Below are 26273 nucleotides of genomic sequence, written 5' to 3' on the forward strand. Positions count from 1 at the left end.
CGCGGTGATCGTCTTTCATGATAGAAGTGAAATAGAACAGTATGCTCTGATACCAATGAAATTCCACACCGGCTAATCAACACACTTAAATACACCAAGATTTAATGGACAACAAGCTCAACACAAGATGTAATTTCTCTCAAATAGAGTATATTAATCTTAGGAGAATAAAGTACGTAGTGTCATGGACATTTCTGACCGAATTTCCACACCAACGCATATGAATGCAATATTGCAAACAATATGGTTGTCAGTGAAGATCTACAATTCACACTATCCTCTCAAGTGCCCATGTTCCCTACCATCTGCTCTCTATTGTTGCACCAACACATGGTAGTAACAATATACAAGAGAGCACGTAGAACAAGAGAACACTACACAGGGTATGTGAACATCTCCTCCCTCCTCCTACTTGCTTCCATAATTGAGAATTAAAGCTTACCAATTGCAAGTAGAGCCGATGACAAAGGATGGAAGAGTCTGGAGTGTTGAAACCTTCAATCTGTCTCATGATCCTTCACGAAAGAGGATGAATAGAACCCTGGGAAAGCTTCTCCTATGGTTCAACTTGAGAAACGAATGCTGAATTTAAGATTTCAGCCAAAAGACCAAAAACTACAGCAAAAGAAAGGACTTTTTGCTGCATTTCGATCATTGGGAGTGTGTAGGAGAGTGAAAACACACTAGCAAGCTTGGATATGGAGTTGGGAAGGAAAAAGTACAAAAAATACAGCCAAAAAGCCTCATCAAGGAAGACGCCTATCGTTTTCAAAGTGATAATACTTGCTTTTCCCTGCCGCTAATCGCCGCTCCACACATATATGCCATCTGTGATCCGCAGGTACCTCAATCCCCAAGTATTTGAAAGTAGATACTTCCTGCATAATATACTTTTGGTGGAGTCTTTGATTGCTTGGTGCACACAGCCATTAGCTTTGTTTTTGATACATTTACCGTCAAACCACTATCTTGACAAAACCGTTCAAGAATCCCCATGAACTGCTGCATACGTTTCCTAGTATATGTAAAGAAGACCACATCATCTGCATAAAGCAGGAGCAAGATGACAAATATACCAATATGCGGGCTTTTGGCTTCCTCTCCATTCATAGCCGTGAGAAGTATTTCCTCTAGCTTATCAATGCATAAACCAAATAATGTAGGGGAGAGCGGGCAACCTTGTTTGACCCCCATATTACTCTCAAATACTCGTTGTTGCGACCTTTGAGGCGGCACATCACTCGTTGATATATCCTGTAAATTCCCATGCAAAGATCATTTGGGACCCCTAATTCTTGCATGCGTTGCCATAAGCCAGCCCTTGGTACGGTGTCAAAAGCCTTCTTAAAATCCACAAAACAGCAATACAAGGTTGCTCCCTCAAGCCGACTCTCATCCATAAGCACGCGTAGAGTAACCAAATGGTCTATGGTGTTATGACCAGGGCGAAAACCTGCTTGTCCATAAGAGAGACTCAAACTCCAGCTACCCTTATGGAAACCAAGGACCATGTACAAAGGCTCCACCAGTGGTGTCCTTATATAGGACCCCATGTGGAGGTAGGACATCCACACGACTAGAAAATGTGGGGAGATTTAATAATACAAGTGGGAAAATAAGGGTGGACCAATTAGTGACCGGCCGGACCAAATCTGAGTGGTCCGGCCATGCAACCTAGATGAAATGCAAAGGGTGGCCAGCCCGGGACACACACAAGCGATACAAGAATGCACTAGGTCGAGGCACCAGTGTTGAATATTCTAACACCCCCTCTCAGCACTGGATGCTGAGACGACACAGATGAGGTGAAGAAGTGAAGCCAAAATCCGCTGGGAACAGCTTTCGTGAAGATGTCTGCTGCATTCTCTGCTGTAGGAACATACTCCAAAAGTATCTCTCTTGCCAAAACCCGCTCCCGAACATAATGGTATTGCACCTCAATGTGCTTCGTCCGAGCGTGAAAGATAGGGTTCCTAGCAATAGCAATGCAACTCTGATTGTCGCATGAAAGAAGTGTAGCAGCAGTCTGGGGAAAACACAAGTCCACCAGTAATCTTGTAAGCAAATAGCTTCGCAAGCAGCATAGCTAGCTGCCCTGTACTCTGCCTCTGTGTGGAAGAAAGCGCAACAGTAGGTTGCCGCTTACTGCTCCATGAAATAGATCTCGAGCCGAGTGTAAAAACAACTCCAGTAGTAGAGCGCCAAGTGTCGGGGTTGCCGGCCCAATCTGCATCACACCAACCTTGTAAAGTGCAACCCTTGGAGAGCGACCATAGAACACGCCATAGTCCAAGGTGCCGCTGATGTACCTGAGGGTACGTGTAGCACACTGCCAATGTCGCTGACGAGATTTAGTGGAAAATGAGCTCAAAAGGGACACAACAAAGCAGATATCTGGTCTGGAATAAGTAAGCCATACAAAACAGCCGACAAGATTCCGGTACTGCTCCTGATCAAACAATGGTAACGGATCGTCACTCGATATGTTCTCCCCGGCCTCAAGAGGAGTGCCAATAGATCTGCATGAGGTCATCTGAAAACGGTCCAAAATGGTTTGGGCATACTTCTGCTGCGAAAAGAAGATACCCTCTGGAGTTCGAGCACATGCGGTTGGGTGACATGCACATGAAATAAATCGGTACCTGGAACCGAAGAATTGGGAGAAGCGACGCCAGGAGGAATCCAATCGAGAGAGGCACGGAGGGGTGACAACCGTCGAGCGCAGGCACTTCGGGGTCCATGTTGCATGGGCAAGAGACAGCAGCACCGGGCAGGAGGAAGAGGCAAGAAGGGCTGCGTTGAACAAAACAAGCACCACCCTGGAATCCATCAATTTGATGTTGGTTTTTTTTTTAACGCTTGGGGCTGGAATCTTTTTTGACGCTTGGGGCTGGAATTGTTTTTTTAACGCTGGAAGAACTTGGGACTAAAATTTTGCACGCTGGCTGTATTTTGCACGCTGAAATTTTAACGCTAGAACCTTGGCTTTGAGAAAATTTTGCACGCTGGCTGTATTTTGCACGCTGAAATTTTAACGCTAGAACCTTGGCTTTGAGAAAGCTTAGGTGTGGGCTGCCATGTCATCACATAAGGGCCAATTAAATAATTATAAGTAGGCTGAATGTGAATCGATGGACAGCCAAGCAGCATGGCGTTTCAAAAGGGCTTAAATAGGCTTGAGTCTTCCATCGTTGCAGCCACCAGCGAGGGAAAGGGGCAGCAACGTTTCAGCCAGGGGGGGAGAGGGGCTGCTGGGAAAGAATCGCGGATCGGTGAAGAGGCACCAGTGAAGAGGCACGACCATTCAAGGAAAAGGGTGTGGCTCTTCAAAATCGGGAGCAGAGCCATCACTTCTACGGAGGTCTGGGGCCAGTATGCAACTTCTCTATACACAGTTCCTGGGCAGCCACCTATGCCAGATCCATCAGTACCATGCCCCCACACATATGCTTTCTTTACTGCTGAGATGGTAATAAAGGCAATTGACAGGATGAGGACCAGGAGAACATGTAATCATGATGGTCTAGAGACAGAGCATTTTACACATGCCAGAGATTTGCTTGCAAAGCTTCTAGCTGTGATGTTTTCAACCGTGCCATGTGTGAGGGTCTACCTGATTCTTGGAGTATGTCTACCATTGTACCTATCTTCAAGGCAGGAGACCCTATGGAGCCTCACTTATCCCATATGCTACGGTGTGCCATTGGTCAGATACATACCTCCTCACATCAATTAGAGGTTGAGATGGGCAGATTTAGAGGAGTACCAGCGGAGGACAGGATATGTCGCTTATGTGGCCTGGAGCCTGAGACAAAGCTACATTATATATGCCATTGCCCGGTGCACTACGAGATACGTGGTCGCTTTCACTGCTTGTTTAGAGAGGGATTTGGACCATTGGCCAGAGTCATGAGATTTGAGGATCAGAGATGTCTTGCATTATTCTTAGCTGAGCTACGTAGACACAGAGAGAGTCTATTGAGGAGATCAAGAGAGAGACCCCTCCAAAGACAGATCACAAATTTCTTTGCACCAGGGCAGACAGAGGTGCAGCAGTCACGACGACAGAGCTTAGATATCTCCCAGCCGAGAGGCATACTGGTTGATCGAGCGCTTCAGCTAGGGAGATCCAGACGTCCACAGTTACAGAGGGCCTCACGGCATCGACAAAGGCTGTGGCAGAGGATCCGGATTGCCCTATCTCGGCATGCGAGACGTCCAGTCAGAGTATTGACTATGGAGGATATCGAGGAGATCCGCTGGCGACCGATGCTGCAGATCCTATGATATTGATGATCATGCACCCTCTCCCCTTTTCCTCATTACATTGTATTAGTCCCCATTATATTGTATCAGTATACTCAGTCATTGTTTTTAGCTATCTCCCACAGTTCCAGCTAGAGATGATTAGTGGTTTAGCTATTTAGCTTTCAGCTTTCAATTTTTTTTTCCTTTTGTACCCAGACATTGTATCAGATTCACCACTTTGTAACATCTTGGTCTCATAGATCATTTTGGCCTTTTGAAGACGTTTAATATATCATTTCATTTTCATTTTCTCTCATAGGCCGAGTTCGGTCTTTTGGAAGACGTTAATAAAATCTTCCTCTCTCTCTCTCTCTCTCCCGTCGCCGCTGCAGCAGGGCCTGCCCCTCCCGTCGCCGCTTCTCTCCCCGTCACTTCCTCTCTCTCTCTCTCTCTCTCTCTCTCCCCGTCACTTCCTCTCTCTCTCTCTCTCTCTCCCGTCGCCGCTGCAGCAGGGCCTGCCCCTCCCGTCGCCGCTTCTCTCCCCGTCACTTCCTCTCTCTCTCTCTCTCTCCCGTCGCCGCTGCAGCAGGGCCTGCCCCTCCCGTCGCCGCTTCTCTCCCCGTCACTTCCTCTCTCTCTCTCTCTCTCTCCCCGTCACTTCCTCTCTCTCTCTCTCTCTCCCGTCGCCGCTGCAGCAGGGCCTGCCCCTCCCGTCGCCGCTTCTCTCCCCGTCACTTCCTCTCTCTCTCTCTCTCTCCCGTCGCCGCTGCAGCAGGGCCTGCCCCTCCCGTCGCCGCTGTAGTAGCAGCCCCCTCCTCTGCTCCTCTGCTCGCCCTTACCCTCTCTTGAGTAGGGTTTAAATTCAGTACCCCCCTGAGGGGGAGGGGGGGGGCTCCCTGTGGGCTATTTTCAGCACCCCCGTGATACAACATGGCCCCTAAACTGAAGTCATTTGCAACCATGGCCTCGAACCCACCCCCCCTTCCACCCCTTATCAAACCTCAATCCCCATGGGAGATCTTCATCATGGGAGAACTGAAGAAATTGCAGCAGGAGGTCTCCACCCTCAAAACTGAGCTGACACACAAGGAAACAAAGATTGCCAGTCAAGAAACAAGGATTGCTGGCCTCGAAGCTCAATTGCAGGACATCAAGAACAAGCAGGAGATTCAGGAAGCAGCCCAAGAAGCAACCCAAAAAATACAGGAAACACAACAAGAAAGCACAAAAACTCAGGTAAAATCAGAGAACTTTGTCAGTGAAGTACTGTCAGTCCTGAAAGAAAATGAAAGGGTCAAAAGCCTGGAAACTTTTGTTCGAATTGGGGGCTTGCCAGAAGATTGGTCAGTAGGTACCAACACAGATGAACAGCTAGAGGGATACATCTTGGATGTAGATATCATAAAGGAACGACTCACTAAAGTGGTACCTTTTATAGACCTTGGTGACCCAACTGACATTCAAATTAAAGGGAAACAGGCTAGGGTTCGATACTATGATATGATTGATAAGATCAAGGTAATGAAGCAGACTAAATCATTGCAAGGTACCTCGGTGTGGATTTCTGATGAGTTGACCCCACTACAACTAAAGAATAGAGCGGGGGAACTGGCCAAAGTCAGAGAAGCAAGGAAACAAGGGAAGTGGGCGGTCTATAGAGGAGGAAAAGCTATCATCAAAGATTTTAAAGGTCCACCCTCCTTTTGAAGGACATGAACTTGATACTTATACATATCTAATCACATTAAGCACATGGTGATTTTACCATTGTAACATGTAACTCTCATGAGTCATGAGAGCTTTGAAGTTAGTTTCTTTTTGATCCCACATGCACTTTTCTTTAACCGATACCCCGAAGTGGATTGTAACCAAAGATGTATTCTGATCTGTCCTATAGGTCAGCTTTGGCCTCGACAGGACGTTAATATATCTTTCTTTCTTTCTTTCTCTCTCTCTCTCTCTCTCTCTCTCTCTCAAAGAAGACAGGCATATTTTTGGGTAACGATCTTACTCTCTCAGAGATTGCGCACATGCAAGAGGTCATGCCACAAATCAAGGCAGCAAGAGAGAGGGCAAATATTGCATTTTGTAGAGATGGCAAGGTGGTAATACTAGAGCAGCACTCCTCATATGACAGTGTGAGGCCTATGGGACCACACCAAAGATAGTTGCTTGAAACTGCAATGAATCAGTTAGATTGGATGTAGGTGCATTTGAGGACAACTTCAGAGACATATACCTTGTTTTTTATTCAGAGACTCACGAGAGCCCTCCCCAATTGATGCTACATGTGTTGGGGTACAGATGGGAGACAGCATGCCACACGGAGACGAGATTGGGCGGCAGAGGGTCAGGTGGTGTAGGGGTTCTTTTCAGAGACGAGCTACAATCAATATTGCATAATGTTCGGAGAGATGACTAGGCAAGATACATGTGGGTAAGGCTGAGAGCTGAGAGAGGAAGACTTCTTTACATTGCCATATGCTATTTCGCATCGAGTACATCTATATACTTAAAGTGCATAGCATATCATTTGCATTGCATATACTTAAAGAGCATTGCATATACTTAAAGTGCATAGCATATCATTTCATTTTATTTCTCTCAGCATACAAGAGAAAGCTTACCACCCTCATCTAGTGGCCATGCCGCCTCCTCGTCATGGTGGTGCTCCTCCACATCTCCTTGCAAAACAGTAAAACAATAAAAATGCTTTGTTAGCTACACACATCAATATAATGTCATCCACACACTCTTGTTTTCTATTTTTCCACGCACTTGCACTACATCAAAGAGTTGTAACTTTAAGTCTCATACATTTTGGCCTTCTGAAGATGATAATATCACATTTGATCTCTCTCTCTCTCTCTCTCTTTCTCTCTCTCTCTCTCCCCCTACCCCACGCACCCCACATACCACCATTCACTTTACACATGAGCTAGCCTCTCTCTACTCGACCGAGGTTGAGCACGGCCTTTGCCTCCTCCACCCGTCCACACCACTCTCAGTTCTCACATCACATATCTCCTCGGTCCTCCACACCTCAGCCATTAGCTCCTTTCCACATACTACTACACACACAAGACGCACACCCCCTCCCGGGACTTTGCCCGAGAACCGATGGTATGATGAGGAGTGCAGAGAGCTTTACCGACATATCCATGCTCGACGAGTCCTTGGAGAGATCACAGAGAGAGAGAGAGAGGCTAGGAGGCAAATGAAGACATTGACACGCCGGAAGCGGCGAGCATTTGAGGAGGCCCAGGAGCTCGAGTTGTACCGCTTATTCATGAGTATGGATAGCGCGACAGCATGGCGCACTCTTCGCGAGCCACGCCCGACCACACCCATCGAGGACCCACATGTGTGGCATGATTATGCAGAGAGATCATACGAGATATCCGGGCAGCCCCCCATCCCACTACCACCTCAGCCACGTCCCATATGCTCCATTTTCTTCACAGCAGAGATGGTTGAGAGGGCCATACACCGCTTACAGCACAGGAGGGCAGCTGACCATTCTCTTGCTTCCGCTGTCGCCCACACACTCTCTCACATGGTATCATCGCTGGGTCTTCAACTGTAGACCTGCGTTTTTTTCTGCATCAGCGCTTTCAGCAGCAGATTCAGCCTCTGCATTTTTGCTTCATCAGTGTTTTTTTTGCTCCATCAGCGTTTCTTCACCAGCGTTTTTCAGCCTACTGCAACATCAGCGTTTTCTGCTTCTGCAGCATTTTTTCAGCAGCGTCTTCTCCTCCTTTGGCCTCGACAGGGTGATCGGTGGTCCTCGGAGCGGTTTTGTCGCGAACGCGTGCACTGCTGGGTGCTGATTTTTGCGATTACAGCAGTGTTTTCACTGCTGTTTTGAAGCCTGTCTTCATAGTGAGACAATGGCATCACCAAAAAATTAAGGTGATCCTGGTAATCCTGAATCTGGAACTGAAGTTCTTGAACCTTTTTGTTGCACTCCAAGAAAGAACCATCTGCTCTGCAAGTTCTACTTGAAAACCGCTGACGCTATGTTGAGTCTGCAGACGAAGCTTACGAACCAAAGAAGTTCCCACAAAATTTGTGGAGCATCCGCTATCCACCAACACATTGATCGGGTAGTCGCCAATGAAACCCAAGAGACTGAGAACCTTATTGGAGAGGTTGATTGGAACAGGATGACTACTACGAGTATTCAACATCAAGGAACTCACATCGCTGGATACATGAACTGCACAAGCGTGCTGCTTGCCTTTGTCCAGAACTGGAGGTGTACCATGCTCAGCAGGAGGACAATCAATCTGTGAATTGCGCGGAGTACTGGAGGGTTTCAGGCGCTGAGGGCATTCATACCACCGGTGGTTGCCAGAACATATGGTGCAAAGACCAGAGCGGCCAGGGTGAGAAGAGGAAGAAGCCGAAGTCGAAGCTTATTGCCCTGAAGAAATATCGCGCCTGGAGTCGTGTCGGTCATTTTTGCGACGATCAGGTCTGGGAGCCGATCACGGTTATTGTTACTGCCGGAGAAGCGTGCCGGTTGCGAACCTGAGATGGAAAGATATATTTGATATGAGGACCAAGAAGCTACGGATTGCTCCGGCTATGTTGCCCTTCCTCCAATAGTGGGGGCGGTAGTGGCTCGTCGGGCTGGTCCACCGAGCCGGACGAAGAGGGTGGAGAGGGTGATCGCCTGGGACGAGGAGTCCTCCTGGAAGTCGCGCGCTGTCGCTGCTGCTGCTTCAGAGTTGCCATCTAAGACTGCATAGCTGTCAAACCCTCGGAGAAGGCTTGTTGTAAATTGGCCATTTGTTCTTGAAGAGCTCGCATCTCAAAGTCCATCAACATATCTGGAGAGATATCGAGTGCGACATCCGGAGAAACAGAATCCGTCATTGTAAGAAGTCAGAGGGAGTATTGTGGAGAGGCTGGAAAAGACCACCCGTGATGATAGTGTGGAGAAGTGGAGGCTGGATGCTCGTCTTCGGGGTCGAAATCCTCCACTTCTGCTGGAGTTAGAACCTCCTTTGTGTCGGGAATGAAATCCTCCTCTGACGGGAGTGGCCCGGGGAGTCAAAGGCGTGTAACCTGGGATAACTCGCTCGCACAAAAAGCGAACCGGGGTTCGTGCACAGAGAAGGGTGTTCAAAGATTCCACGCGACACGCGGGAAGAAAATGTGCCAGGTGTGGGTAATGGGTAAGGAGGTACTCGAAGTGATGAAAATCTCGAACAGAACAGGTAAGGAAAATTTCCCAGATTATCCACTTCTAGAATTCGAGCACATGCGGTTGGGTGACATGCACATGAAATAAATCTATCCTCAAAAGCCCCTACATCAAGGCATAGAGATCCATTACAATTCCAAGTAGCAACTTTGAGTGTAGTCCCATAGGTCTCGCGCCGTCATGAAGAGCGCCTCTCCAGATGTATACCATTTAATACCCCCAGTATGGTACAAGATGGAGCTAGCTAGGTTGCATATCATGATTGTATACTTCATGCATATAGCTTTGCATTCTCCTATTAGTAGAGCTCCATCCCCTCCCCCACTCATTGTACTTATTGCACACCCAGATTCAGCTTTTTAGTTCAGTACTTTTTCATTTTGATGGGATGATAGAGGATACCCCATTCAAGTAACACCGATTTGTCTCATAGGCCGAGTTCGGTCTTTTGGAAGACGTTAATAAAATCTCTCTCTCTCTCTCTCTCTCTCTCTCTCTCTCTCTCTCTCTCTCTTAGAGGTCCCCTTCTTAAATCTTGATTCTTCACCATGAGGGAAAAGCATGAAGCCTTCAACTTGCATTGCATAGATGTGGAGAGGGATGAGGGGAAATCCAAATCCTATCGGTGGAGATGTAAGTATTGCTCCAAGCAACACACAAGTTGTGCAACAAGGCTTCTTCAACATCTTGCAAAGATTGGGGGACAAGTTGCGCCATGCAAGCAAGTCCCTTAAAGTGTTTCCGACGACATCATAAAGAACATGAGAGGTGTCCCTAGTAGAGCTCCATTGTCATCAATACATGAGGATATCATCATAGAGACATCCTCTCCGGCCGCCTTTGCCTCCGCTTCCGTATGTGCTTCCGCCTCGGGCTCGGGCTCCGGCTCTTCGAAGAGACCAAGAGCTGAGTCACATGGGCCACCAAAGAGGCAAGCCACCCCCACCCTAGCTGAAGCCACGGGTAGTGTGAGTGGGTCACTTGCCTTTCTCAAAGAGAGACAACGCCTTGTCGACGTAGAGATTGGGGTGTCCACAGCTCCCTGAAGAACATGCCTGGGTGTGCTCTGAAGCGAGCCAATCGCTCCGCACCCTCCCTGTGAAACTGAGCTCTGATCTCTATCATCTCTCTCTGGTATAGGCGTGGTGTCCAAAAGCCAGGTGTCCTCTGTCTCCTGCGGGCTTTGAGTGTCTCTGCTCTCTGAAGAGTAATTCCCTCCCAGTGATGACAACTGTCGTGAAGACTCCAGGGCTAAGCGAGCATATGTCTCTAGGGAGAGCCCAAGTGCTATGTATAAAGGAGACTGATCGAGTGAGTGCCTCTACTACCAATGGGGGGGCAGTCATCTCTGCACGGATAATATCATGTGGTACGGAGGCCTTGGCCCTAATCATTCGAGAAATCATAGAAACCAAGGGCCTCTCCATATGTCTCCATCCATCAGTGCTACCAGCTCAGCTGTGGTGATCTACTGAGGGTCCCCATATCTCCACTCCATACAGCATGGCTGAAGTGACCAAAGTGTCAAAGAGCCAGAGCTTTGTTCGAGGTTCCTGAAACTGAACCTGCGAACACATCCTCTCTAGTCTCCCCAATGCTGCATAAGCTCTGGTCAATCTAGTCTCCGCTGCTCTCCTCAAGGAAAATAGTGGGCCACTGAAAACCACACCAAGGTAAGTATATGCATCTGCATACTCCACTGTCTCCTGACCAATGTAAAGGTGGGTACTGACCTCCTAACCCACTGTGCTGTGGTGTTAAACACCATCACCTTGGTTTTACCAAGGTTAACAGACAATCCACTGTCTTGTGCAAATGTGTGCAATGCATCCAAATGACACTGCATCCCCTCTGGAGAATCTGAGATCAGCACAATATCATCAACATACAATAACAGCAGAATCCATGTCCCTGCTAGCTGTGCTCCTCTGTCACCCTCCCGCTCTACATAGTCTGAAACCTCATCCACGTATATCCCAAATAAGGTGGGAGAAAGGGGGCAGCCCTGTTTCACCCCAATAGTGGAGTGAACCATCTCTGATATACCCTGAGTAGTACGTACCTGCCCCACAACTGTCCTGTATAAAGCCATGATTCCCCAAATTAGCTCTGTGGGCACTCCCATCTCCTGTAGTCTGCGCATCAGTCTGGCTCTCGGTACTGTGTCAAAAACTTTGCGGAAATCCACAAAGCAACAATAAATCCTCCTACCATATAATCTGCCCTCCTCAATAATAGCTCTGAGTGTCAAGATATGGTCAAGAGTGGAGAAACCTCTCCTGAACCTTGCCTGCCCTGATGCATGTATGCCCTCTCTCTCTCTGCCCATCTACTCAACTCCTGCTCAAGAATAGATGCATATAATCTAGCCAATGTGTGACCAATCATGATGGTACGATAATTCCCAGGAAGCATGGGATCCCCTGACTTGAAGATAGGCACAATCGTGGACATATTCCAAGTCTCAGGAAAACCCTCACACATGACTCGGTTAAACATCATAGCAATAAGCTCTGCAAGCATATCTCTGGCATGAATAAAGTGCTCTGCTACCAAACCATCATGATCATATGCTCTCCCAGTCCTCATCCTGTCAATAGCTTTCCTTACCATCTCAGCAGTAAAGAAAGCACATGTCTCTGGGCATGGCTCCGATGGGTCTGGCAGGGGCGGCTGTCCTGCTATTGTGTACAGGGATGCTGCATACTCACCCCAAATCTCTGTGGAGGTAATGGCTGGTGATGGTGAATGCTCATGGAATAGTCTCCATGCCTCGCCTGAGTCCTGACTCATAAATAACTGATACAAATCCCTCTCTAACTGAGCAAGATAAGCCCTCTTCTTCCGTCGCACTAGGTGCCGGAAGGTAATCCGTGACTGTCTGTGAGTGGTAACACCCATGAGCACCTCTCTCTGTAATCTGATCCTCATCTCTCTGCACTCCTCATCATACCAACTGTTCTGGGACATGTTCCCAGATCGTCTCCGTGTAGGCTGACTATGGGGATATGCCTCTGATGCTGCAGCATGAAGTGTATCTATCAATATCTGAGTGAGCTCATCTAATGGCCGTCCTGGCGCCTCGGCACATAAGCGTCTGTATATCTCATCCGTGTACACGGTGTCAGTCTCCCTCGTAAAGGTATAACGAGTGTGTGTGGAGACCTGTCCCAATGGAGCGGTGCTGAACTGAAATGTAAGAGTGAAGGACAAGATAGCATGATCCACTGCTATTCCAACCGGCCTAGTGCCTACCATAAAATCCTGAAAAGAGGGAATGAGATTGGGCTGAGCCATAACATAGTCCACTGTACTAGCACCGTGCCTATGTGGAAAGCAAGTGAGACCGCCCGATGTCGGGAATCTCTGTAGGCCATTCAGGATGGCCAATCCATGTGCAGTCCCCATGTCTATCAAATACCGCCCATACACTGTATGTTCCTCATCCTGTGAGAGTCTAGATAGGCCCATATCCTTGACATCAAGCTCCCTCAACATCTCCTCTGAGGTATCATAAAATACTGTCTAGTTATGGGCGGTCTCGGCATTGAAGTTCCCCAAGAGAATGATATCACCATCCCTGGAGAACTCCCAAATGTCATCATCCAAAATAGAAAAGGGAGACTACCCGCTAGGTGATGCATACACTGATGTACTAGGAGCAAAATAGCATATAGCAATGTAGAGATATCTGCCCGTCTCTGCCCTCAGTCTAACCCACATGTACCTAGCCTGCTCATCTCTGCGGACTATATGTATCAATGGCTGTAGCTCCTCTCTAAACAATACTGTCACTCCTCCTGAGCCCCGTCCTCTATGCTCTGAACGAGTCTCCTGTCTACAAGCTGTCTGCCATCGGTATCCACTAACATGTGGCGTGGACTGTCCAGGAGCCTGATGCGTCTCACAGTAGAAGATGATGTCCCTCCCAGTGAAACTATCCTCAAAAGCCCCTACATCAAGACGTAGAGATCCATTACAATTCCAAGTAGCAACTTTGAGTGTAGTCCCATAGGTCTCGCGCCGTCATGAAGAGCGCCTCTCCATAATCACCACTCTACCATCTCTATAGAAGGCCACTTTCCCTTTCTCTCGGGCTGCCCTTATCTCTGGCATAACTTCTTTCATGTGGGCAAGTTGCGAGAGTGTGAGGTCATCTCCAAGAAATATTCCCGTCTTCTTGAGTGTAGGACGTCTCTTCAAGAAGTCCTTCTTCGCTTCCATGGACGAGAAACGAATGATAAGTGCTCTCTCCTTAGAAGATTCGCCACCACTACCTTCTCTCTTCTTTCCCACTCTCCATGCCTTTGTGTGCGTGGCTTCAATGCCCATCATAGAGAAGAGCTCCTTGGTTTCCCCTTCCGCATCATCATGGTCTTTTAGACCGGACACTTGTACATGTAAGGCCCGGGTCTTCCTCCTTTGCTCCTCTTCAAGGGTCATGTTGATGATGGTGGGAGTGGGGATGGGTGGCGATTCTTTACCTTTCCCTTTCTTGGCGACCTCGATCCATTTCTCCGCCTCGTCCATCTTCTTTTGTGTCTTTGTGATCACCTCCACCCATGAAGATGTCTTCTCTTTATGTTGCTCCTTCTCCTCTCGAATGATCCTCATTTGTTCCTTGATGGTATTCAGCTCTTCAAGAAAGGAGGGCTGAAATTTTCCATCCTCAAGATTGCTTTTTGAAGTGGCTGCCAACTCCTTTTTGAGGGCTGAGATTTCAGCCGCTTGACTCTTAGCATGCAATTTGGCCTACACTAGTTCCTCCTTTAAAGCTGAAATCTCAGCCTCTTCCTTGGAAGATCTCTCTTCGAGCTCTTGGATTTTGTCAAATCCCTTCTCGAGTTTGGAGAGGCGGTTTATGATTGCGGTGACGGAAGAGTCGACCATCTTCTTGTTTTCTTTGATAATTGTGCCGAGCTTGTCCTCCACCTTCAGGAGCTCCTCTTTAAACCCGGTCTTGGTCATGACTTTTTGCATTCCCACAGCCAATGGACTGAAAATTAATCCATGACACAGGAGCAAAACAGCAGCAACAAGGGGGGGGGGGGGGGGGGGGGGGGGGGGGGGTCAAGTCATGTAGGGAAAAGGGGGGAAAAGGGGAAAGAGAGGAGAAGAGAGTTATGTTGCTGCCTTGGGGGCCTAAGGAAGGGTGGGTGGGAGAAGAGAGGCGGGAAGACAGGCAGGCAAACAACGAAGAGGGCAGGGCAAGGCAGCGCAGGGACGAAGGGGGGTAGGGCGGCGAACAACGAAGCGAAAGGGGGGCAGGCGGGCAGCGAAGAGGGGGGAGCCGGCGAAGGGGTGAACAGAGGGCAGGGCGGCGCAGGGGCGAAGGGGGGCAGGGTGGCGAACAACGAAGCGAAAGGGGGAGGGGTGGGCGCAGGCGGGAGAGGGGTGGGCGCAGGCGGGGGAGAGAGAGAGAGAGAGAGACTTCCACAATAGTAAATAGATGTATTTATGTGCTAAACCATAAGAGTCAAGGGCTCAAGGCTTGAATGGAATGCCAGATTATGGATGATAATAAATGTGTACAATGTTATGTAGATAAGAGAGAGAGAGAGAGAGAGTCTTGAGTTGAAAGGCTAGAGCCTAGAGAGTAGATAGTAGAGGGTTGAAGGTTAAGAGACTCAAGAGTAAGAGAGAACTCATTGCTCAAGACTCTAGGTGAGAGAGAGTCTCAAGGCTATGTCACATTCTAAGAGAGTGAGAGAGATCCTCAAGGATGAAAGTCGAAGGCTTGAAAGCTTGTAACAAGCTCTAATATTGAGTTCAAGTCGAGAGAGAGAGAGAGAGAGAGAGAGAGAGAGAGAGAGAGAGAGAGCACTCAAGAATTCATGCTTGAGCAAAAAATGGCTCAAGGATGCCTCATTTACGCATCGTACGGAACCATACGAATAGGTTCATATGGCGTACGACTGCAAGAAAGGCGTGTCTTTTCATATTCCCACCTTTCTAGGTGGTGGATTCCCTACCCAAGGATGTTAAGAGGTATAAATACCATAGTCACATGGGACAGGGAACGTGGGGCAAGGACAGGGTTGGGGACAGAGACGGGGAACGGAAAAAGGGAGGGAATGGGGATTGGGGGGGAGGGGTGTGGGATAGGGTGGAATGGGGAGGAGACTTAAAAACAAAAGACCATCGAAATAAATCACGATTGATGAGCAAAGAAGGCAAAGGCAAATACTACTATCAAATAAATGTGGAGAATCGATACAAAATACCTAATGGAGACTCGAGGTCTCAATACAAAAAGCCTAAAGGCTAAAAAATAGATCATAGCACTGATACTAGATAGCAATGAGCGTGAATGAGATCATGAGACTCTAGGAGTCTAGACTCTAGACTCTAGAGCCTACAACATGAGATGTGGTGGCCTCATGATCATGACTTGCAGCGTGACCACTCTCGAGATATGCTCTGCTGATGCCTGCTCGATCTGTTCATGTCCCTCCTCTTGCTCCATCTCCCATCACCCAACCCCAACATCCAATCATTCAATTCTCCATTGAAAAACTTTGCTCCTCAGAACATAATTCTATTGATTACATAATCAAATTCACAACCTTGTGTAATGATCCTCTCCTTCCTAAAAAAGAAAGGGGAAGCTTGCAAAACCTTGCCACAATGTTCTGGAACCAGATTGTATAACAACTTGATCTGGGAAATAAGAAATATGACAACGAGCATAACATTTCATACTTTACTGATTTCTACACACACCTCAAAACTTTCATGGGTTTCATCTTGCTCTCAGAGTTGCTCTGATACCAACTATGACAACCTCGGATCTCTCTGAGAAGGAAACCTGCAAGACATCAAGAAACACAACACATCTATGGGCTATAGGCATACTCGCCACCCAACCATGATAGCCGTAGGCACAACCTACCAGTCTGGCTATCCCCACCGAGCTCGAGCTAGAGACTCTCACGTGTGGACTCTTGCTAGGAGCATCCATAAGCTATGCCATGCCCTCTAGCGTCTCATACCACCGGGCACAAGCCTAACTCCAAGCTCCATGCTCTTCTGCTCCTCTGGCTAGTGTGTGCAACAATGACCCCCGGCGACCTTTATATAGACTCTGCATAAAGGTGCCGGCCAAAAATAGCACAACTGACCCACCTAAAAGGTGAAACGTAGAAAAGGTATGCTTTTCCTGTCCCACGTTCCCACGGAATCAACTCTAGCTCGTCTAGCCTGCCTATCCCTAGTGTGCACGACACACTCTCTCTCACACACACACATATATATAGAACCATAATCTACGAACTATTAGAGATCAGACTCTCTCTCTCTATACCTATGTATAGTCTTGGCCACACTATCCTAGCAAAATTAGAGAATGTGTCAATAATCGAGCATTGACACAAACACCTTGTGCATGCTACCATTGACATGACCTATACTCTCTCTCCCTCACACACATACATATATAGACATATTCTATGTTACCGCCAACAAGAATGAAAATGTATGAGCAAAATAAAAAAAACACAAAAACGAAAAAACAGCTACTAGTAAAGAGCTGTTGTTGAAGCTATCAAAGAAATATCATAAATATCAATATAATCTTTCATAGATAGTTCCTACAACAGTTCTCATATGCAAGTGTCTTTTTTGTCTCATAATTCTACAACAAATGTATCTCTATGCCTACTAACCACTGCCAATGTTACATTTTAACACAGCATGATCCATGACATGTCACACATACACACAAACACACAGAAGACTCTCTCTCTCTCTCTCTCTCTCTCTCTCTCTCTCTCACACACACACACACACACACACACACACATCTTGCGCACTTGGCTAATAAGTTGCTCGCAAATGCTGGCGTGCTCGATTCGCTGCGATTTGCTGGTCTGATGTGCGCTTGCGTTTCCCATTTAAAGAATTACGATTTCTTCTATTTCTATTTGTGGCTCAAATCTCATATATATGTAATATATACATACATATATATATACATGTAATGAGATTTGAGCCCAGTATAAAATCCAAATGTTTGTATTTTTTACGGATATATATATACATACATGAGCCCACAACCTACAGAGGTATAAAATCCAAATGTTTGTATTTTTTACGGATTTTTTGATAATTTTTACAACTTCAAGTGTGGATAAGAGAAAGGTGCAAACCAAGCTTTTGATGTAAGAGAATCCTTGAACTCTCAAAGCTTTTCTTATATCGCCATTGTGTTTTCAATTGAATAAAAGTCTTCCTTGCAAGCTTCTTCATTGATTGATGTCCAAATTCTTTCCTAGTGTCCTTTCGCGCGAGGTTCTCTTGGAAAATGGTGGAACCATGTGTTATGGGATCACGGCATATGTACATGTGTTATGGGATCGCGGCATATGTAATATTTCTACATGTTAGTAAACATATGCGACGGAGGCACCGCATACCTAGCTAGGTGCTGTTGGAGGTAGGGGATATACAACATATAATCGGCCCTCACGTAGGAAAAGTACACACACATCTTTGAGTAGAAAAAAACCAAACACCTGTTTCGGTTCTCTTGCAACGCCCACCACAAGATGTACGGCAGATATGTATTGCACGAGTGACAGTACTAGTAGTGAGTGCAGCCATGCACAAAACGGGTTATGTTGAAGTTAAAAGTTTAAGAGGGCCTGCCCAACAAAAAAAATTTAGAATTGCATTAAGAGAACTTGTAATACAATCCTCTAGAGGCTTTGGGAAGCTATAAACATTCTGGTAGTATTCTGGCGGCATCACCTTTGCATTATGCAACATAGAATACATCATAGTTAAAAAGTTCATAATCTATTCCTTCTCCAATAAAAGAGCTTCATGGATAGCCCATGTGGATAGGAGAGAAAAGGCATGGTGTGGCTATATACTCCACCCTATGGGTCCTAAGTAAATTGAATGATGATGACAATAATGTAGCATGTCAAATCGGTTGAATCAATACACTACTTACACAAGGGTCTGCACTACTTATGATGGGTCTACACCACTTAGTTGAAGCCCTCTTGTGAGCTTGAAATGAGTACAATACCATCAAGCACATAAGTGAGATACCAAAGCTTTCTTTCCAAAGAAAGCCTCAAAGGGAGTCATATCCTGCAATGTTGGAGTAGGAGACCGGTTGTAGAAATGAACTGCAGTAGTAGCCACTGCCTTAGCTCAAAGGGAGTGAGATAGACCCCTATGCTGCAACATGGTCCAATTGGCATGCTTTATCACACCATTCTCAAATTGTGTGTTTAGATAGGAATACTCCACCTGAATCCCATGTCCTCCTTATCAGAAGCCTCATAAAAAGGGGTTCAAATTTGGATAATGGACACATTGATATAGGTAGTTGACCCATATTTATAGGTAGTTTTGACCTTATGCTCTATGGTTTGACCTACAATCTCATCCAATTGCTATTGTAAGGGATTGGTCCACCACCCCTTAATGATGGGTCCATTATTTTGGCTCCACAATATGTTCCATTGGGTCCACCCTCTTGGTGTACAATGTAGCACTTGTAGATAATGTATGGTATCTGGATTCCAAGCGCATTTTAAGAGTTCCCACCCCTTAGAATGTTCCCACCCTTTAGATTGTGGCCATCTCATAAAATGTCTCTTATGATTGGAGGACCCAATAAGGTGTAAACAATGGGTCCACCTCTTAGACAATGGGTCCACCCATTAGACAACGGTGATTTCAAAGGAATTAGCTAAGAAGCTGGGAATCAAGGTGGAAGAAATGGGACTTGTACTAAGTTGAAGGAGCTTTTAAAGGCCAAGAAGTACCGGATCACTCCAAGCTCCGCATCCATGTGCAAGGCTATGTGGACCAGGAGGAATTCTTTCTTTCTTCACCAAGATGTGATAATAGGAGCCCCTTAGTTTCACAGCAAATCATCTAGTTTAATTTTTCCTGAAAGACTTGTTACTTTCTCTCATAGAGGTAGAGATATGGTTTGTGAGCGCGCTGGACACCGGTCATGGGCTCACCCCCCAAACCCCATTTTCTCTAGACTTTCCAAGATGAATGACCACTCAAGCCTATCATAAGCTTTGTCGAAGTCTACTTTGACAAAAACAAAGTCTTTCTTGAAATCTTGAGCATATTCCATACCTTCCCAAAGTGAGATTACTACGTCCATGATGTGACGTCCTTTGATAAATCCTTTTTGCTCAGTGGAGATCCACTTCATGAGATGGACTGACATTCTGTTAGTAATTGCCCTAGCAAATATCTTGTAAGCTAGATTGAGCATAGTAAGAGGTCTCCAGTTGCTTAGAACGTCCCTTGGTCCTCTCTTATGTATGAGCTTAATTACCCCTGTGTTTATGGCATAGGGAAGGGCTCGATGGTGGACTGATTCTTCCCATACTCTAAGCAACATAGGAGCCAAGAAGGACTTAAACTTCTGAAAGAACTCTACTGCTGGAAGACCATCAAGTCCTGGTGATTTGTTAGGCTTGAGAGCCTCTATTGCCATGTGTCATGGCCCTGTGAAAATGGAGCAGGACAAGTGTCGGCATGGTGGTTGCAGAGTCAGAATATTTTATAATTCACATGGGGGGTGCCCGGACAGAGTTTAAGATGTGTGGACATCCCTAGGTGTGAAGGGGGGAACTAAAAACATTAAACTTTAATGTTTAATAAAGTTTGCCCCTAGGCCTTAGTGGCCCTAGGAACTTATTAAAGTTTGGGGCCCTAGGGATTAATTTGGGGGAGGAGTGTTTCTCTCTCCTCTCTCTCTCTTCCCTTTTTGGGGAGTCGTGTAGCAAAAGTGGAGAGTTTTCTCAAGCGTGGAGAAGCTGAAGAGCAAGTCGACTGCAGATTTCTGGAGGGCTGTTGCTGTTTTTCTGAGTGGAATCAGCCGTACAGCACTGTACGGCCAGAACTGTGCAAGTACTCTCTCTCTTTCTCCTCTGTTGCTGGCTGCGCATAGAAGCTGCTGCAAGGATTCCCTGCGCACAGGCCCTGTACAGGCTGTACCAGCAAGTACACAGCCAGTACAGCACTGTACGGCTGCCGTACAGTGTACGGACAGCCAGGTACAGGTGCTGGACAGACTGTATACTCTGATTCAGGCAGGTACAAGAGTGGACAGCCGGCTGTTTGTGCAAGTACAACTCCTGGCACGTATCCCAAGGCGGTACAGACGGGTACAGTGCTGATTTTCAGATCTGTATTTTCAAGGACAGCATAAGAGTGGACATCAGGAGGAGGATACAGGCAAGTACAAGCACACGTGTGAAGCAGGGTTGTGGATACAAGTGCCTGCAAGTACAGATTGGTGCTGTTGCTTCCTCCAGTGTTGTTTCACGAGCTGAACTTGGTAAGCTCTGTTTCTGTTCATCTATCTCTCTTTCTACTGCTTGATGTCTGTTGCAGATATGTGTTATCTGGCCCCTTGTGAGAGGAGGGGTATGGCAGATTGACAAGGGTTGAGACAGAGATTGGACAGCACATGTATGTTTGAGCTGAGAAGATGTATCATGCACTTGAGTTATGCCAGATGTATGCCCATGGCTGGCCTGCTTAGTGATCTTAGCTGATCAGAGGGAGGCACAGTGTGTTGTTTGAAGACACAGATCTGTGTGCATAGATCCTCTGTGCTGAGAAGGATTTGTGGGCCGTCAGATTGGACTTACAGGTGTAAACTCTTGGCTGGTCTTTGTGTTGTACTCAGCCATTCATTTTATTATAATTGAATAAAGAAATACCGCAAGGGGCGCCAAGCTTTGGGGCCAACAGGTGTCGCTGTGTTTTCAGATTTGGGCACTCTAGCTCCAATCTGTGTTTTGTTTCTCATCTAGACTACAAGTGGACGGGTGATTGCTTCTACCGCACTCCGGTTTTCTATCAGAGGCCCGTTTCAAGGTTCCGTCCCTGGGACCAATCATCAACTTTCTGAAGGGGGTGAGCTCGTGGTTGCTTTGAAGAAAGCCATCGCTGAAAATTCAGCAAACATGTCTGATACAGAGGAAGAGTACTTCTATCATGAAGAAGAAGAGCAAGAGACTTCTCTTGAAAGAGATGTATCTGAGGATATTTTTGCAGGAGAACAGGCTGCAGATGTTGAGCCTTATGAGGATGTAACACAGCCAGAAGATGTGCATGGTAAAGAGGATGATGATGCTCGGTTCAAAGATCGCTTGGCTAGTGTTATGGATACTTTTATGCAGCTCACACAGAGTGAGAGATTTGCTGAATTTTTGAGATCTCGCACAGAGCCCCGGAAAAAGAAGAAGAAGGTTCGTTCGAAGAATCTTCCTCAGGGTCATAGTGGTGCCATCCCACAGGAACCATCCTTTGGCCAGTTTCCGAATATGCAGCATGCTTATGGAGCAAACTCTCAGAGTTCCTTCTATGGACAGCCACCTATTCCTCAGCAGAACATGCATCCATGTTATTTTGGTGGTGGCTCGGTGTTTCAATCCATGACTGGGGGTTACCCTCAGGGAGGCATGGGTATGTATGGGCCTTTTGGAGCCAATTTTCAGCCTGGCATGCAAGGGAATATGTATGGTGGTATGCAGTCCGGTATGGCTGGAAATATGTTTGCATGCATGCAACCTGGGATGCAAGGCAATATGTTTGGTGGCATGCAGCCAGGTATGCATAATGGAATGTATGGAAACATGGCTGGAATGTATGGTATGCCTGGCATGGGAATGGGAAATGTTGACCCAATGATGGGTATGAATGTTGGGGGCAGCAATCTCACGAAACCACTTCCATACGATAATCTAACGCCTATGGGAAAGGCAAAGGATTACAAGGAAGGGGGAGCTGCACTGAAGTTTGACACTTTCAGTGGGGCCAAGGATAAATTGAAGGCACTTACCTTTTTACAGCAGTTTGATGCTGCTTTTTCTGGTGGGAATTATACAGAGTCCTCTAAGGTGAGGAAAGCTGCCACTTTTCTCAAGGGCAATGCTTTGCAGTGGTGGTCTACTCTTCTTTTGCAGGGCATAGCACCCACAACATGGGTCCAATTCAAACAGGTTTTCTCTTCCGTATGGCTCACATCTACATTTGAGGTGGATGTTATGACCGCATGGCACAAGCTGGATGCTTCAAAGTGTGATAGTTTGGAGGATTATAACAAGAAGTTTTGGGAAGCTCTACTCCCAGTGACTTCTTATCGTGCCGTGCCATTATCTGAGCAGGTTGAGAAATATTGTTGTGGGCTGCCCAAGGAGGTACGAGATTATTGTATAAAGACAAGAGTAACGAACATGTCACAGATGATTGAAAATGCTATGACAGCTAATGCGTTACTCACAGGTGGTTCATCTGGATTTAAAGGCAGTAAGAAATTGAGCAAGAAAGCTGAAAAATTTGGGCATGCTTCTCGTGATGCTAAAGGGTCTTCAGAGACAAAGTATAAGAAGTTGCCAATGCCCAAAAGGACTTCTGAGGAAAGACAGGCTTTGAGAGATGCTCAAAAGTGTTTTTACTGTACTGAAGAGGGGCATATGTCATTCAATTGTCCCAAAAGAACGTCCAAAAAGGATCCTGACCATAAAGGAGAGCCCAAGCCAAAGAAACCAAAGCCTTCTGCAAGCTTAGTTCCTGATCTTGTGGGGGAGCAGCTAAGTGGTGAAGCTACAGAGTTGTGCAGGGCATGGGGCAAAGTGAGAGATCAGAATGCTTTGATCTTCTTTTGACACAGGTGCTAGAGCCAACTTCATTTCACCAGATTTGGCTGGCCGATTGGGGATTCGCGCAGAGGAGATGGGGCCGTTACATGAGGCTAATATGGCTTGTCCAGGGTATGCAGAACCCGTTACTCCTATCATTGGGAAGCTGCCTAATGAGGGGGTCCTCGAAGAAGGCGGGCGAGGGAGCTATAAATGATTCCCTCTGAGGTGGGGCGGGAGAATCAGCTAGAGATTGAGATAGATAGATTTACAGAAGTATCACACCTAAGACCAGGATGTTGTGCCAAATGAAGCCAGATAAGAGACAGCTAGAGACCGGCAGGCAAAAAGGGGGGACAAAGAGGGAAACAAAAAGGGGAGGAGAAGGGGAAAGAGGAGGAAGTGGGAGAGGGCAAGGGGGGGGGGGGGGGTTTCTGCAATTAATTAGCAATGATTACAATTAATCACTCTCTCTCTCTCTCTCTCTCTCCCAAGGTACATAATTCATAGCGCATATCAGCCACATGTAGGAAAAACGTTCAAAGAATATTGTCATCCGTGGAATAATAGAAGAGAAGTCTGAAACACCTCCTTCTCTCTGGTGGTGGTCCGTGCGGTCTCTTGGTGACTGCTGCTGCACACGGTAGCTTCGACATCGGCTTGATCATCTACGGGCGTACGATCCTTGGGAGATCCATTCATTCCAGCCATTCTTCCGCGGTTGCGCACTACTCCAGAGGGGGTGGTGACTTGTGGATTGCTTTGGACAGACCTATGCACTCATCAGAGGAATTCTTACCTACTCACACGACACCATCCGGTGGTGGTCCATGCAGTCTCTCCGTGACTGTTTTGCAGCTTACGGTAGCTTCTACAGTGGAGACAACTTAGTCTGGCTTCCCTTGTTTTGGAGGACATCTACGGCACAGATTGCTACATCTGGTTTTTTCCTGGAGTTTTTCGCAGCAGCTTAGCTACCTGGCCACACTCGGTTGCAGGTTCAGCTTCCGTGCATGCTTACGACGGTTCTTCCTGGGCTTTCCCGTTTTCTCCAGACTGTTTTTGACTACAGACACCACAGATCCTACTGGGCAGGACAGCAGCACGCCTGTTGGCACTTCTTTCGGGACAAGGAGTTGTTTTTCCACTCAGTTTCGGGACCTTCACGCAGTATCTTCGCACTGCATCGGCGGAGTACAATAGTTTGCTACACTGCTTGTGACGGCATCTTACCATGGAGAGATCTCAACGGTTGGAACACTCTAGACTGCTACTACACTCGTGGAGTATTGTCCTTAAGTGGACATCACAGTAGACATCTCCATCATTTGCCTCACATCTTCGGCCTCACGCGGTTTGTTCAACATCAGGTGCTGATAGGGGGTGTTAGATTTCATACACCACTCTACTGCTTCACACAGGTCTAGGGCATACATGTACGGCTACTATGTCTCGGGGCTGGCCACCCATTGCATTGGCATATAGGTTGCATATTTGTCCGGCCGGCGGTCCGCCTCATATTTGGTCCACGCGCCCATTACAAGTACACACCCAGGGTCCATCTGTAGGTGGTCGTGGGTTTTTGCCCGCCGACCTCTGCCCTGGAGTCATATATATAGACTGCCAGGGGCCAGAGTTTGTATACGATACACATACATTGTGCTGGTTATGACTGTTGGAGCCAACGGGGGGCTGATCGCTCCCTTTTCCACACTCCCAACGTTTTGTGTTTCTCTCTGTCTCTCTCTCTCCTCTCTCATGCTTCCGCACACGCTTACTCCCGACAATCTCTCTCCTATCCATCTTATCGCCATATCCCCCTACATCTAGCATTTTCTCTGTGTATGCTAGATCTAGGGTTTCCTCTTGTGTGCTATGTTCAGCTTGTGTTTTGACCACACATTCCGCAACCACTTCTAACATGGTATCAGAGCCTTGGTGAAGGAGAACCCTCGGCTTGTTATCGGCTGATCCTAGAGCCTTGATGGCAGCCAGTGGCACACTGTTCATAAACACATAATAAGATTGCAAGACTAGACAACAAAGGAGCTAGAATAAAGGCAAGAATATAAATAACTAAAAATGATATCACAAAACTTGAAAGTAATACCAGACACCAGCAATAGATCACGAACGAAGTCTGCAATGATTGCATCTGCATTAAAACATCTCTCTCTCTCTCTCTCTCTCTCGTCATATAGTCCCATAGGTCATATAGTCCCATAGGTCATATAGGTCATATAGTCCCATAGGTCATATATGACATCCGTGGACGGTAATTGAATCTATCTGTCTATCTCTCTCTCTCTCTCTCTCTCTCTCTCTCTCTCATGCACACCATTATGAGCCATGTACATTGATTGTACACACACACACAAAAACATACCATGTCCGTCAACTTCAGCAACACCTCTCCGACCACCTTCAAAGAAAAAGGATTGTAAGCATTGCTTTTACCTAAACTTAATCTCAAAGAAAAAATCTATCTCCTTACCATGTGGTGATGGAAGCACGGGTGAATCATCAATAATGATGACAGGAGGCACAATAGGAGGAGGCGGAGGAGAAGCAAGAACCATGATAGGAGCAACAGGAGCGGGAGCAGGCGGTGCAGCCCCCCGAGCCTCCATACGCTTTCGACGCTTTCTTTCAGCCTCTTTGTTACGATAAGCTGTTGGACAAAGCAACATTAAAAAAACTTATCATTATTATTTAATATACATATTAATAAACATAAGAAAACTTTTTACTTAGATACATACCTTCAGTGTGTTTTTGGCGCCAATTTCTTGACGCTTCAATTTTTCGTTCTGTTAAATCACCATTGTACTTCTTCTTCGTCATAACTTTAAAACATTTCCAAGAGTTAGATATTCAAGCACATCTCTCTCTCTAGTGATAGGGCACCATCCTCCCACCCTCTCTTCCTCCCTACACACTACCATACCACCGCCACACTACCAGTGGTTTTGTTTTGTCTCATATTTGGCCTCCTATGGACGTAAAAAATCTCTCTCTCAAGGGTGAAACGCGAATGAAACCAAGAATGCAGGAAACGGCGTTTCCAGCACCGCAACAGGCGTCGTTTCCTGCAACACTGACAAGAGGTGTTGTTGAAGCTATCAACGAAGTGACATGGATGGCCACACCATGACACTGCAAAGATAGCCTCAATAACA

At 46.7% G+C, this 26273-nt stretch overlaps 3 protein-coding genes and 1 pseudogene across 7 annotated transcripts in view; 2 read left to right on the forward strand and 2 right to left on the reverse strand.

Moving 5' to 3' along the window:
* The window catches only part of LOC147641275 (uncharacterized), a 93123-nt gene that overhangs the window by 12311 nt on the left and 54539 nt on the right, over positions 1-26273 (reverse strand). For 3 of the 5 annotated variants that reach the window (XM_086819997.1, XM_086820011.1, XM_086820018.1), the window contains exons 2-6: positions 25857-25940; positions 25589-25765; positions 25481-25516; positions 25205-25234; positions 6876-6932 (exon numbers count right to left, since the gene is read on the reverse strand). In XM_086819997.1, the coding sequence (XP_086676123.1) occupies positions 6876-6932; positions 25205-25234; positions 25481-25516; positions 25589-25765; positions 25857-25940 (384 nt within the window). Of the gene's footprint in view, positions 1-6875; positions 6933-25204; positions 25235-25480; positions 25517-25588; positions 25766-25856; positions 25941-26273 lie in introns of those variants that run through there. The other 2 variants (XM_086820004.1, XR_015269157.1) reach the window with 2 other exon arrangements.
* LOC147641276 (uncharacterized) lies at positions 3446-4287 on the forward strand. Its single transcript, XM_086807988.1, has one exon. The coding sequence runs from the start codon at positions 3598-3600 to the stop codon at positions 4285-4287; it is 690 nt and encodes a 229-aa protein (XP_086664114.1). The 5' UTR covers positions 3446-3597.
* Positions 4812-6170, forward strand: LOC147641277 (uncharacterized). Its single transcript, XM_086820026.1, has one exon. The coding sequence runs from the start codon at positions 5179-5181 to the stop codon at positions 5953-5955; it is 777 nt and encodes a 258-aa protein (XP_086676152.1). The 5' UTR covers positions 4812-5178; the 3' UTR covers positions 5956-6170.
* Positions 11097-13183, reverse strand: LOC147641278 (uncharacterized; annotated as a pseudogene).

This window comes from Cibotium barometz, chromosome 2 (assembly GCF_041138505.1).
Source record: "Cibotium barometz isolate CiBa-2024 chromosome 2, ASM4113850v1, whole genome shotgun sequence".
NCBI classification, from domain to species: Eukaryota; Viridiplantae; Streptophyta; class Polypodiopsida; order Cyatheales; family Cibotiaceae; genus Cibotium; species Cibotium barometz.

Bases quoted from the DNA above. Each gene is read 5' to 3' on its own strand.
- LOC147641277 (XM_086820026.1), top strand. From the start codon at position 5,179: ATGGCCCCTAAACTGAAGTCATTTGCAACCATGGCCTCGAACCCACCC.
- LOC147641276 (XM_086807988.1), top strand. From the start codon at position 3,598: ATGTGTGAGGGTCTACCTGATTCTTGGAGTATGTCTACCATTGTACCT.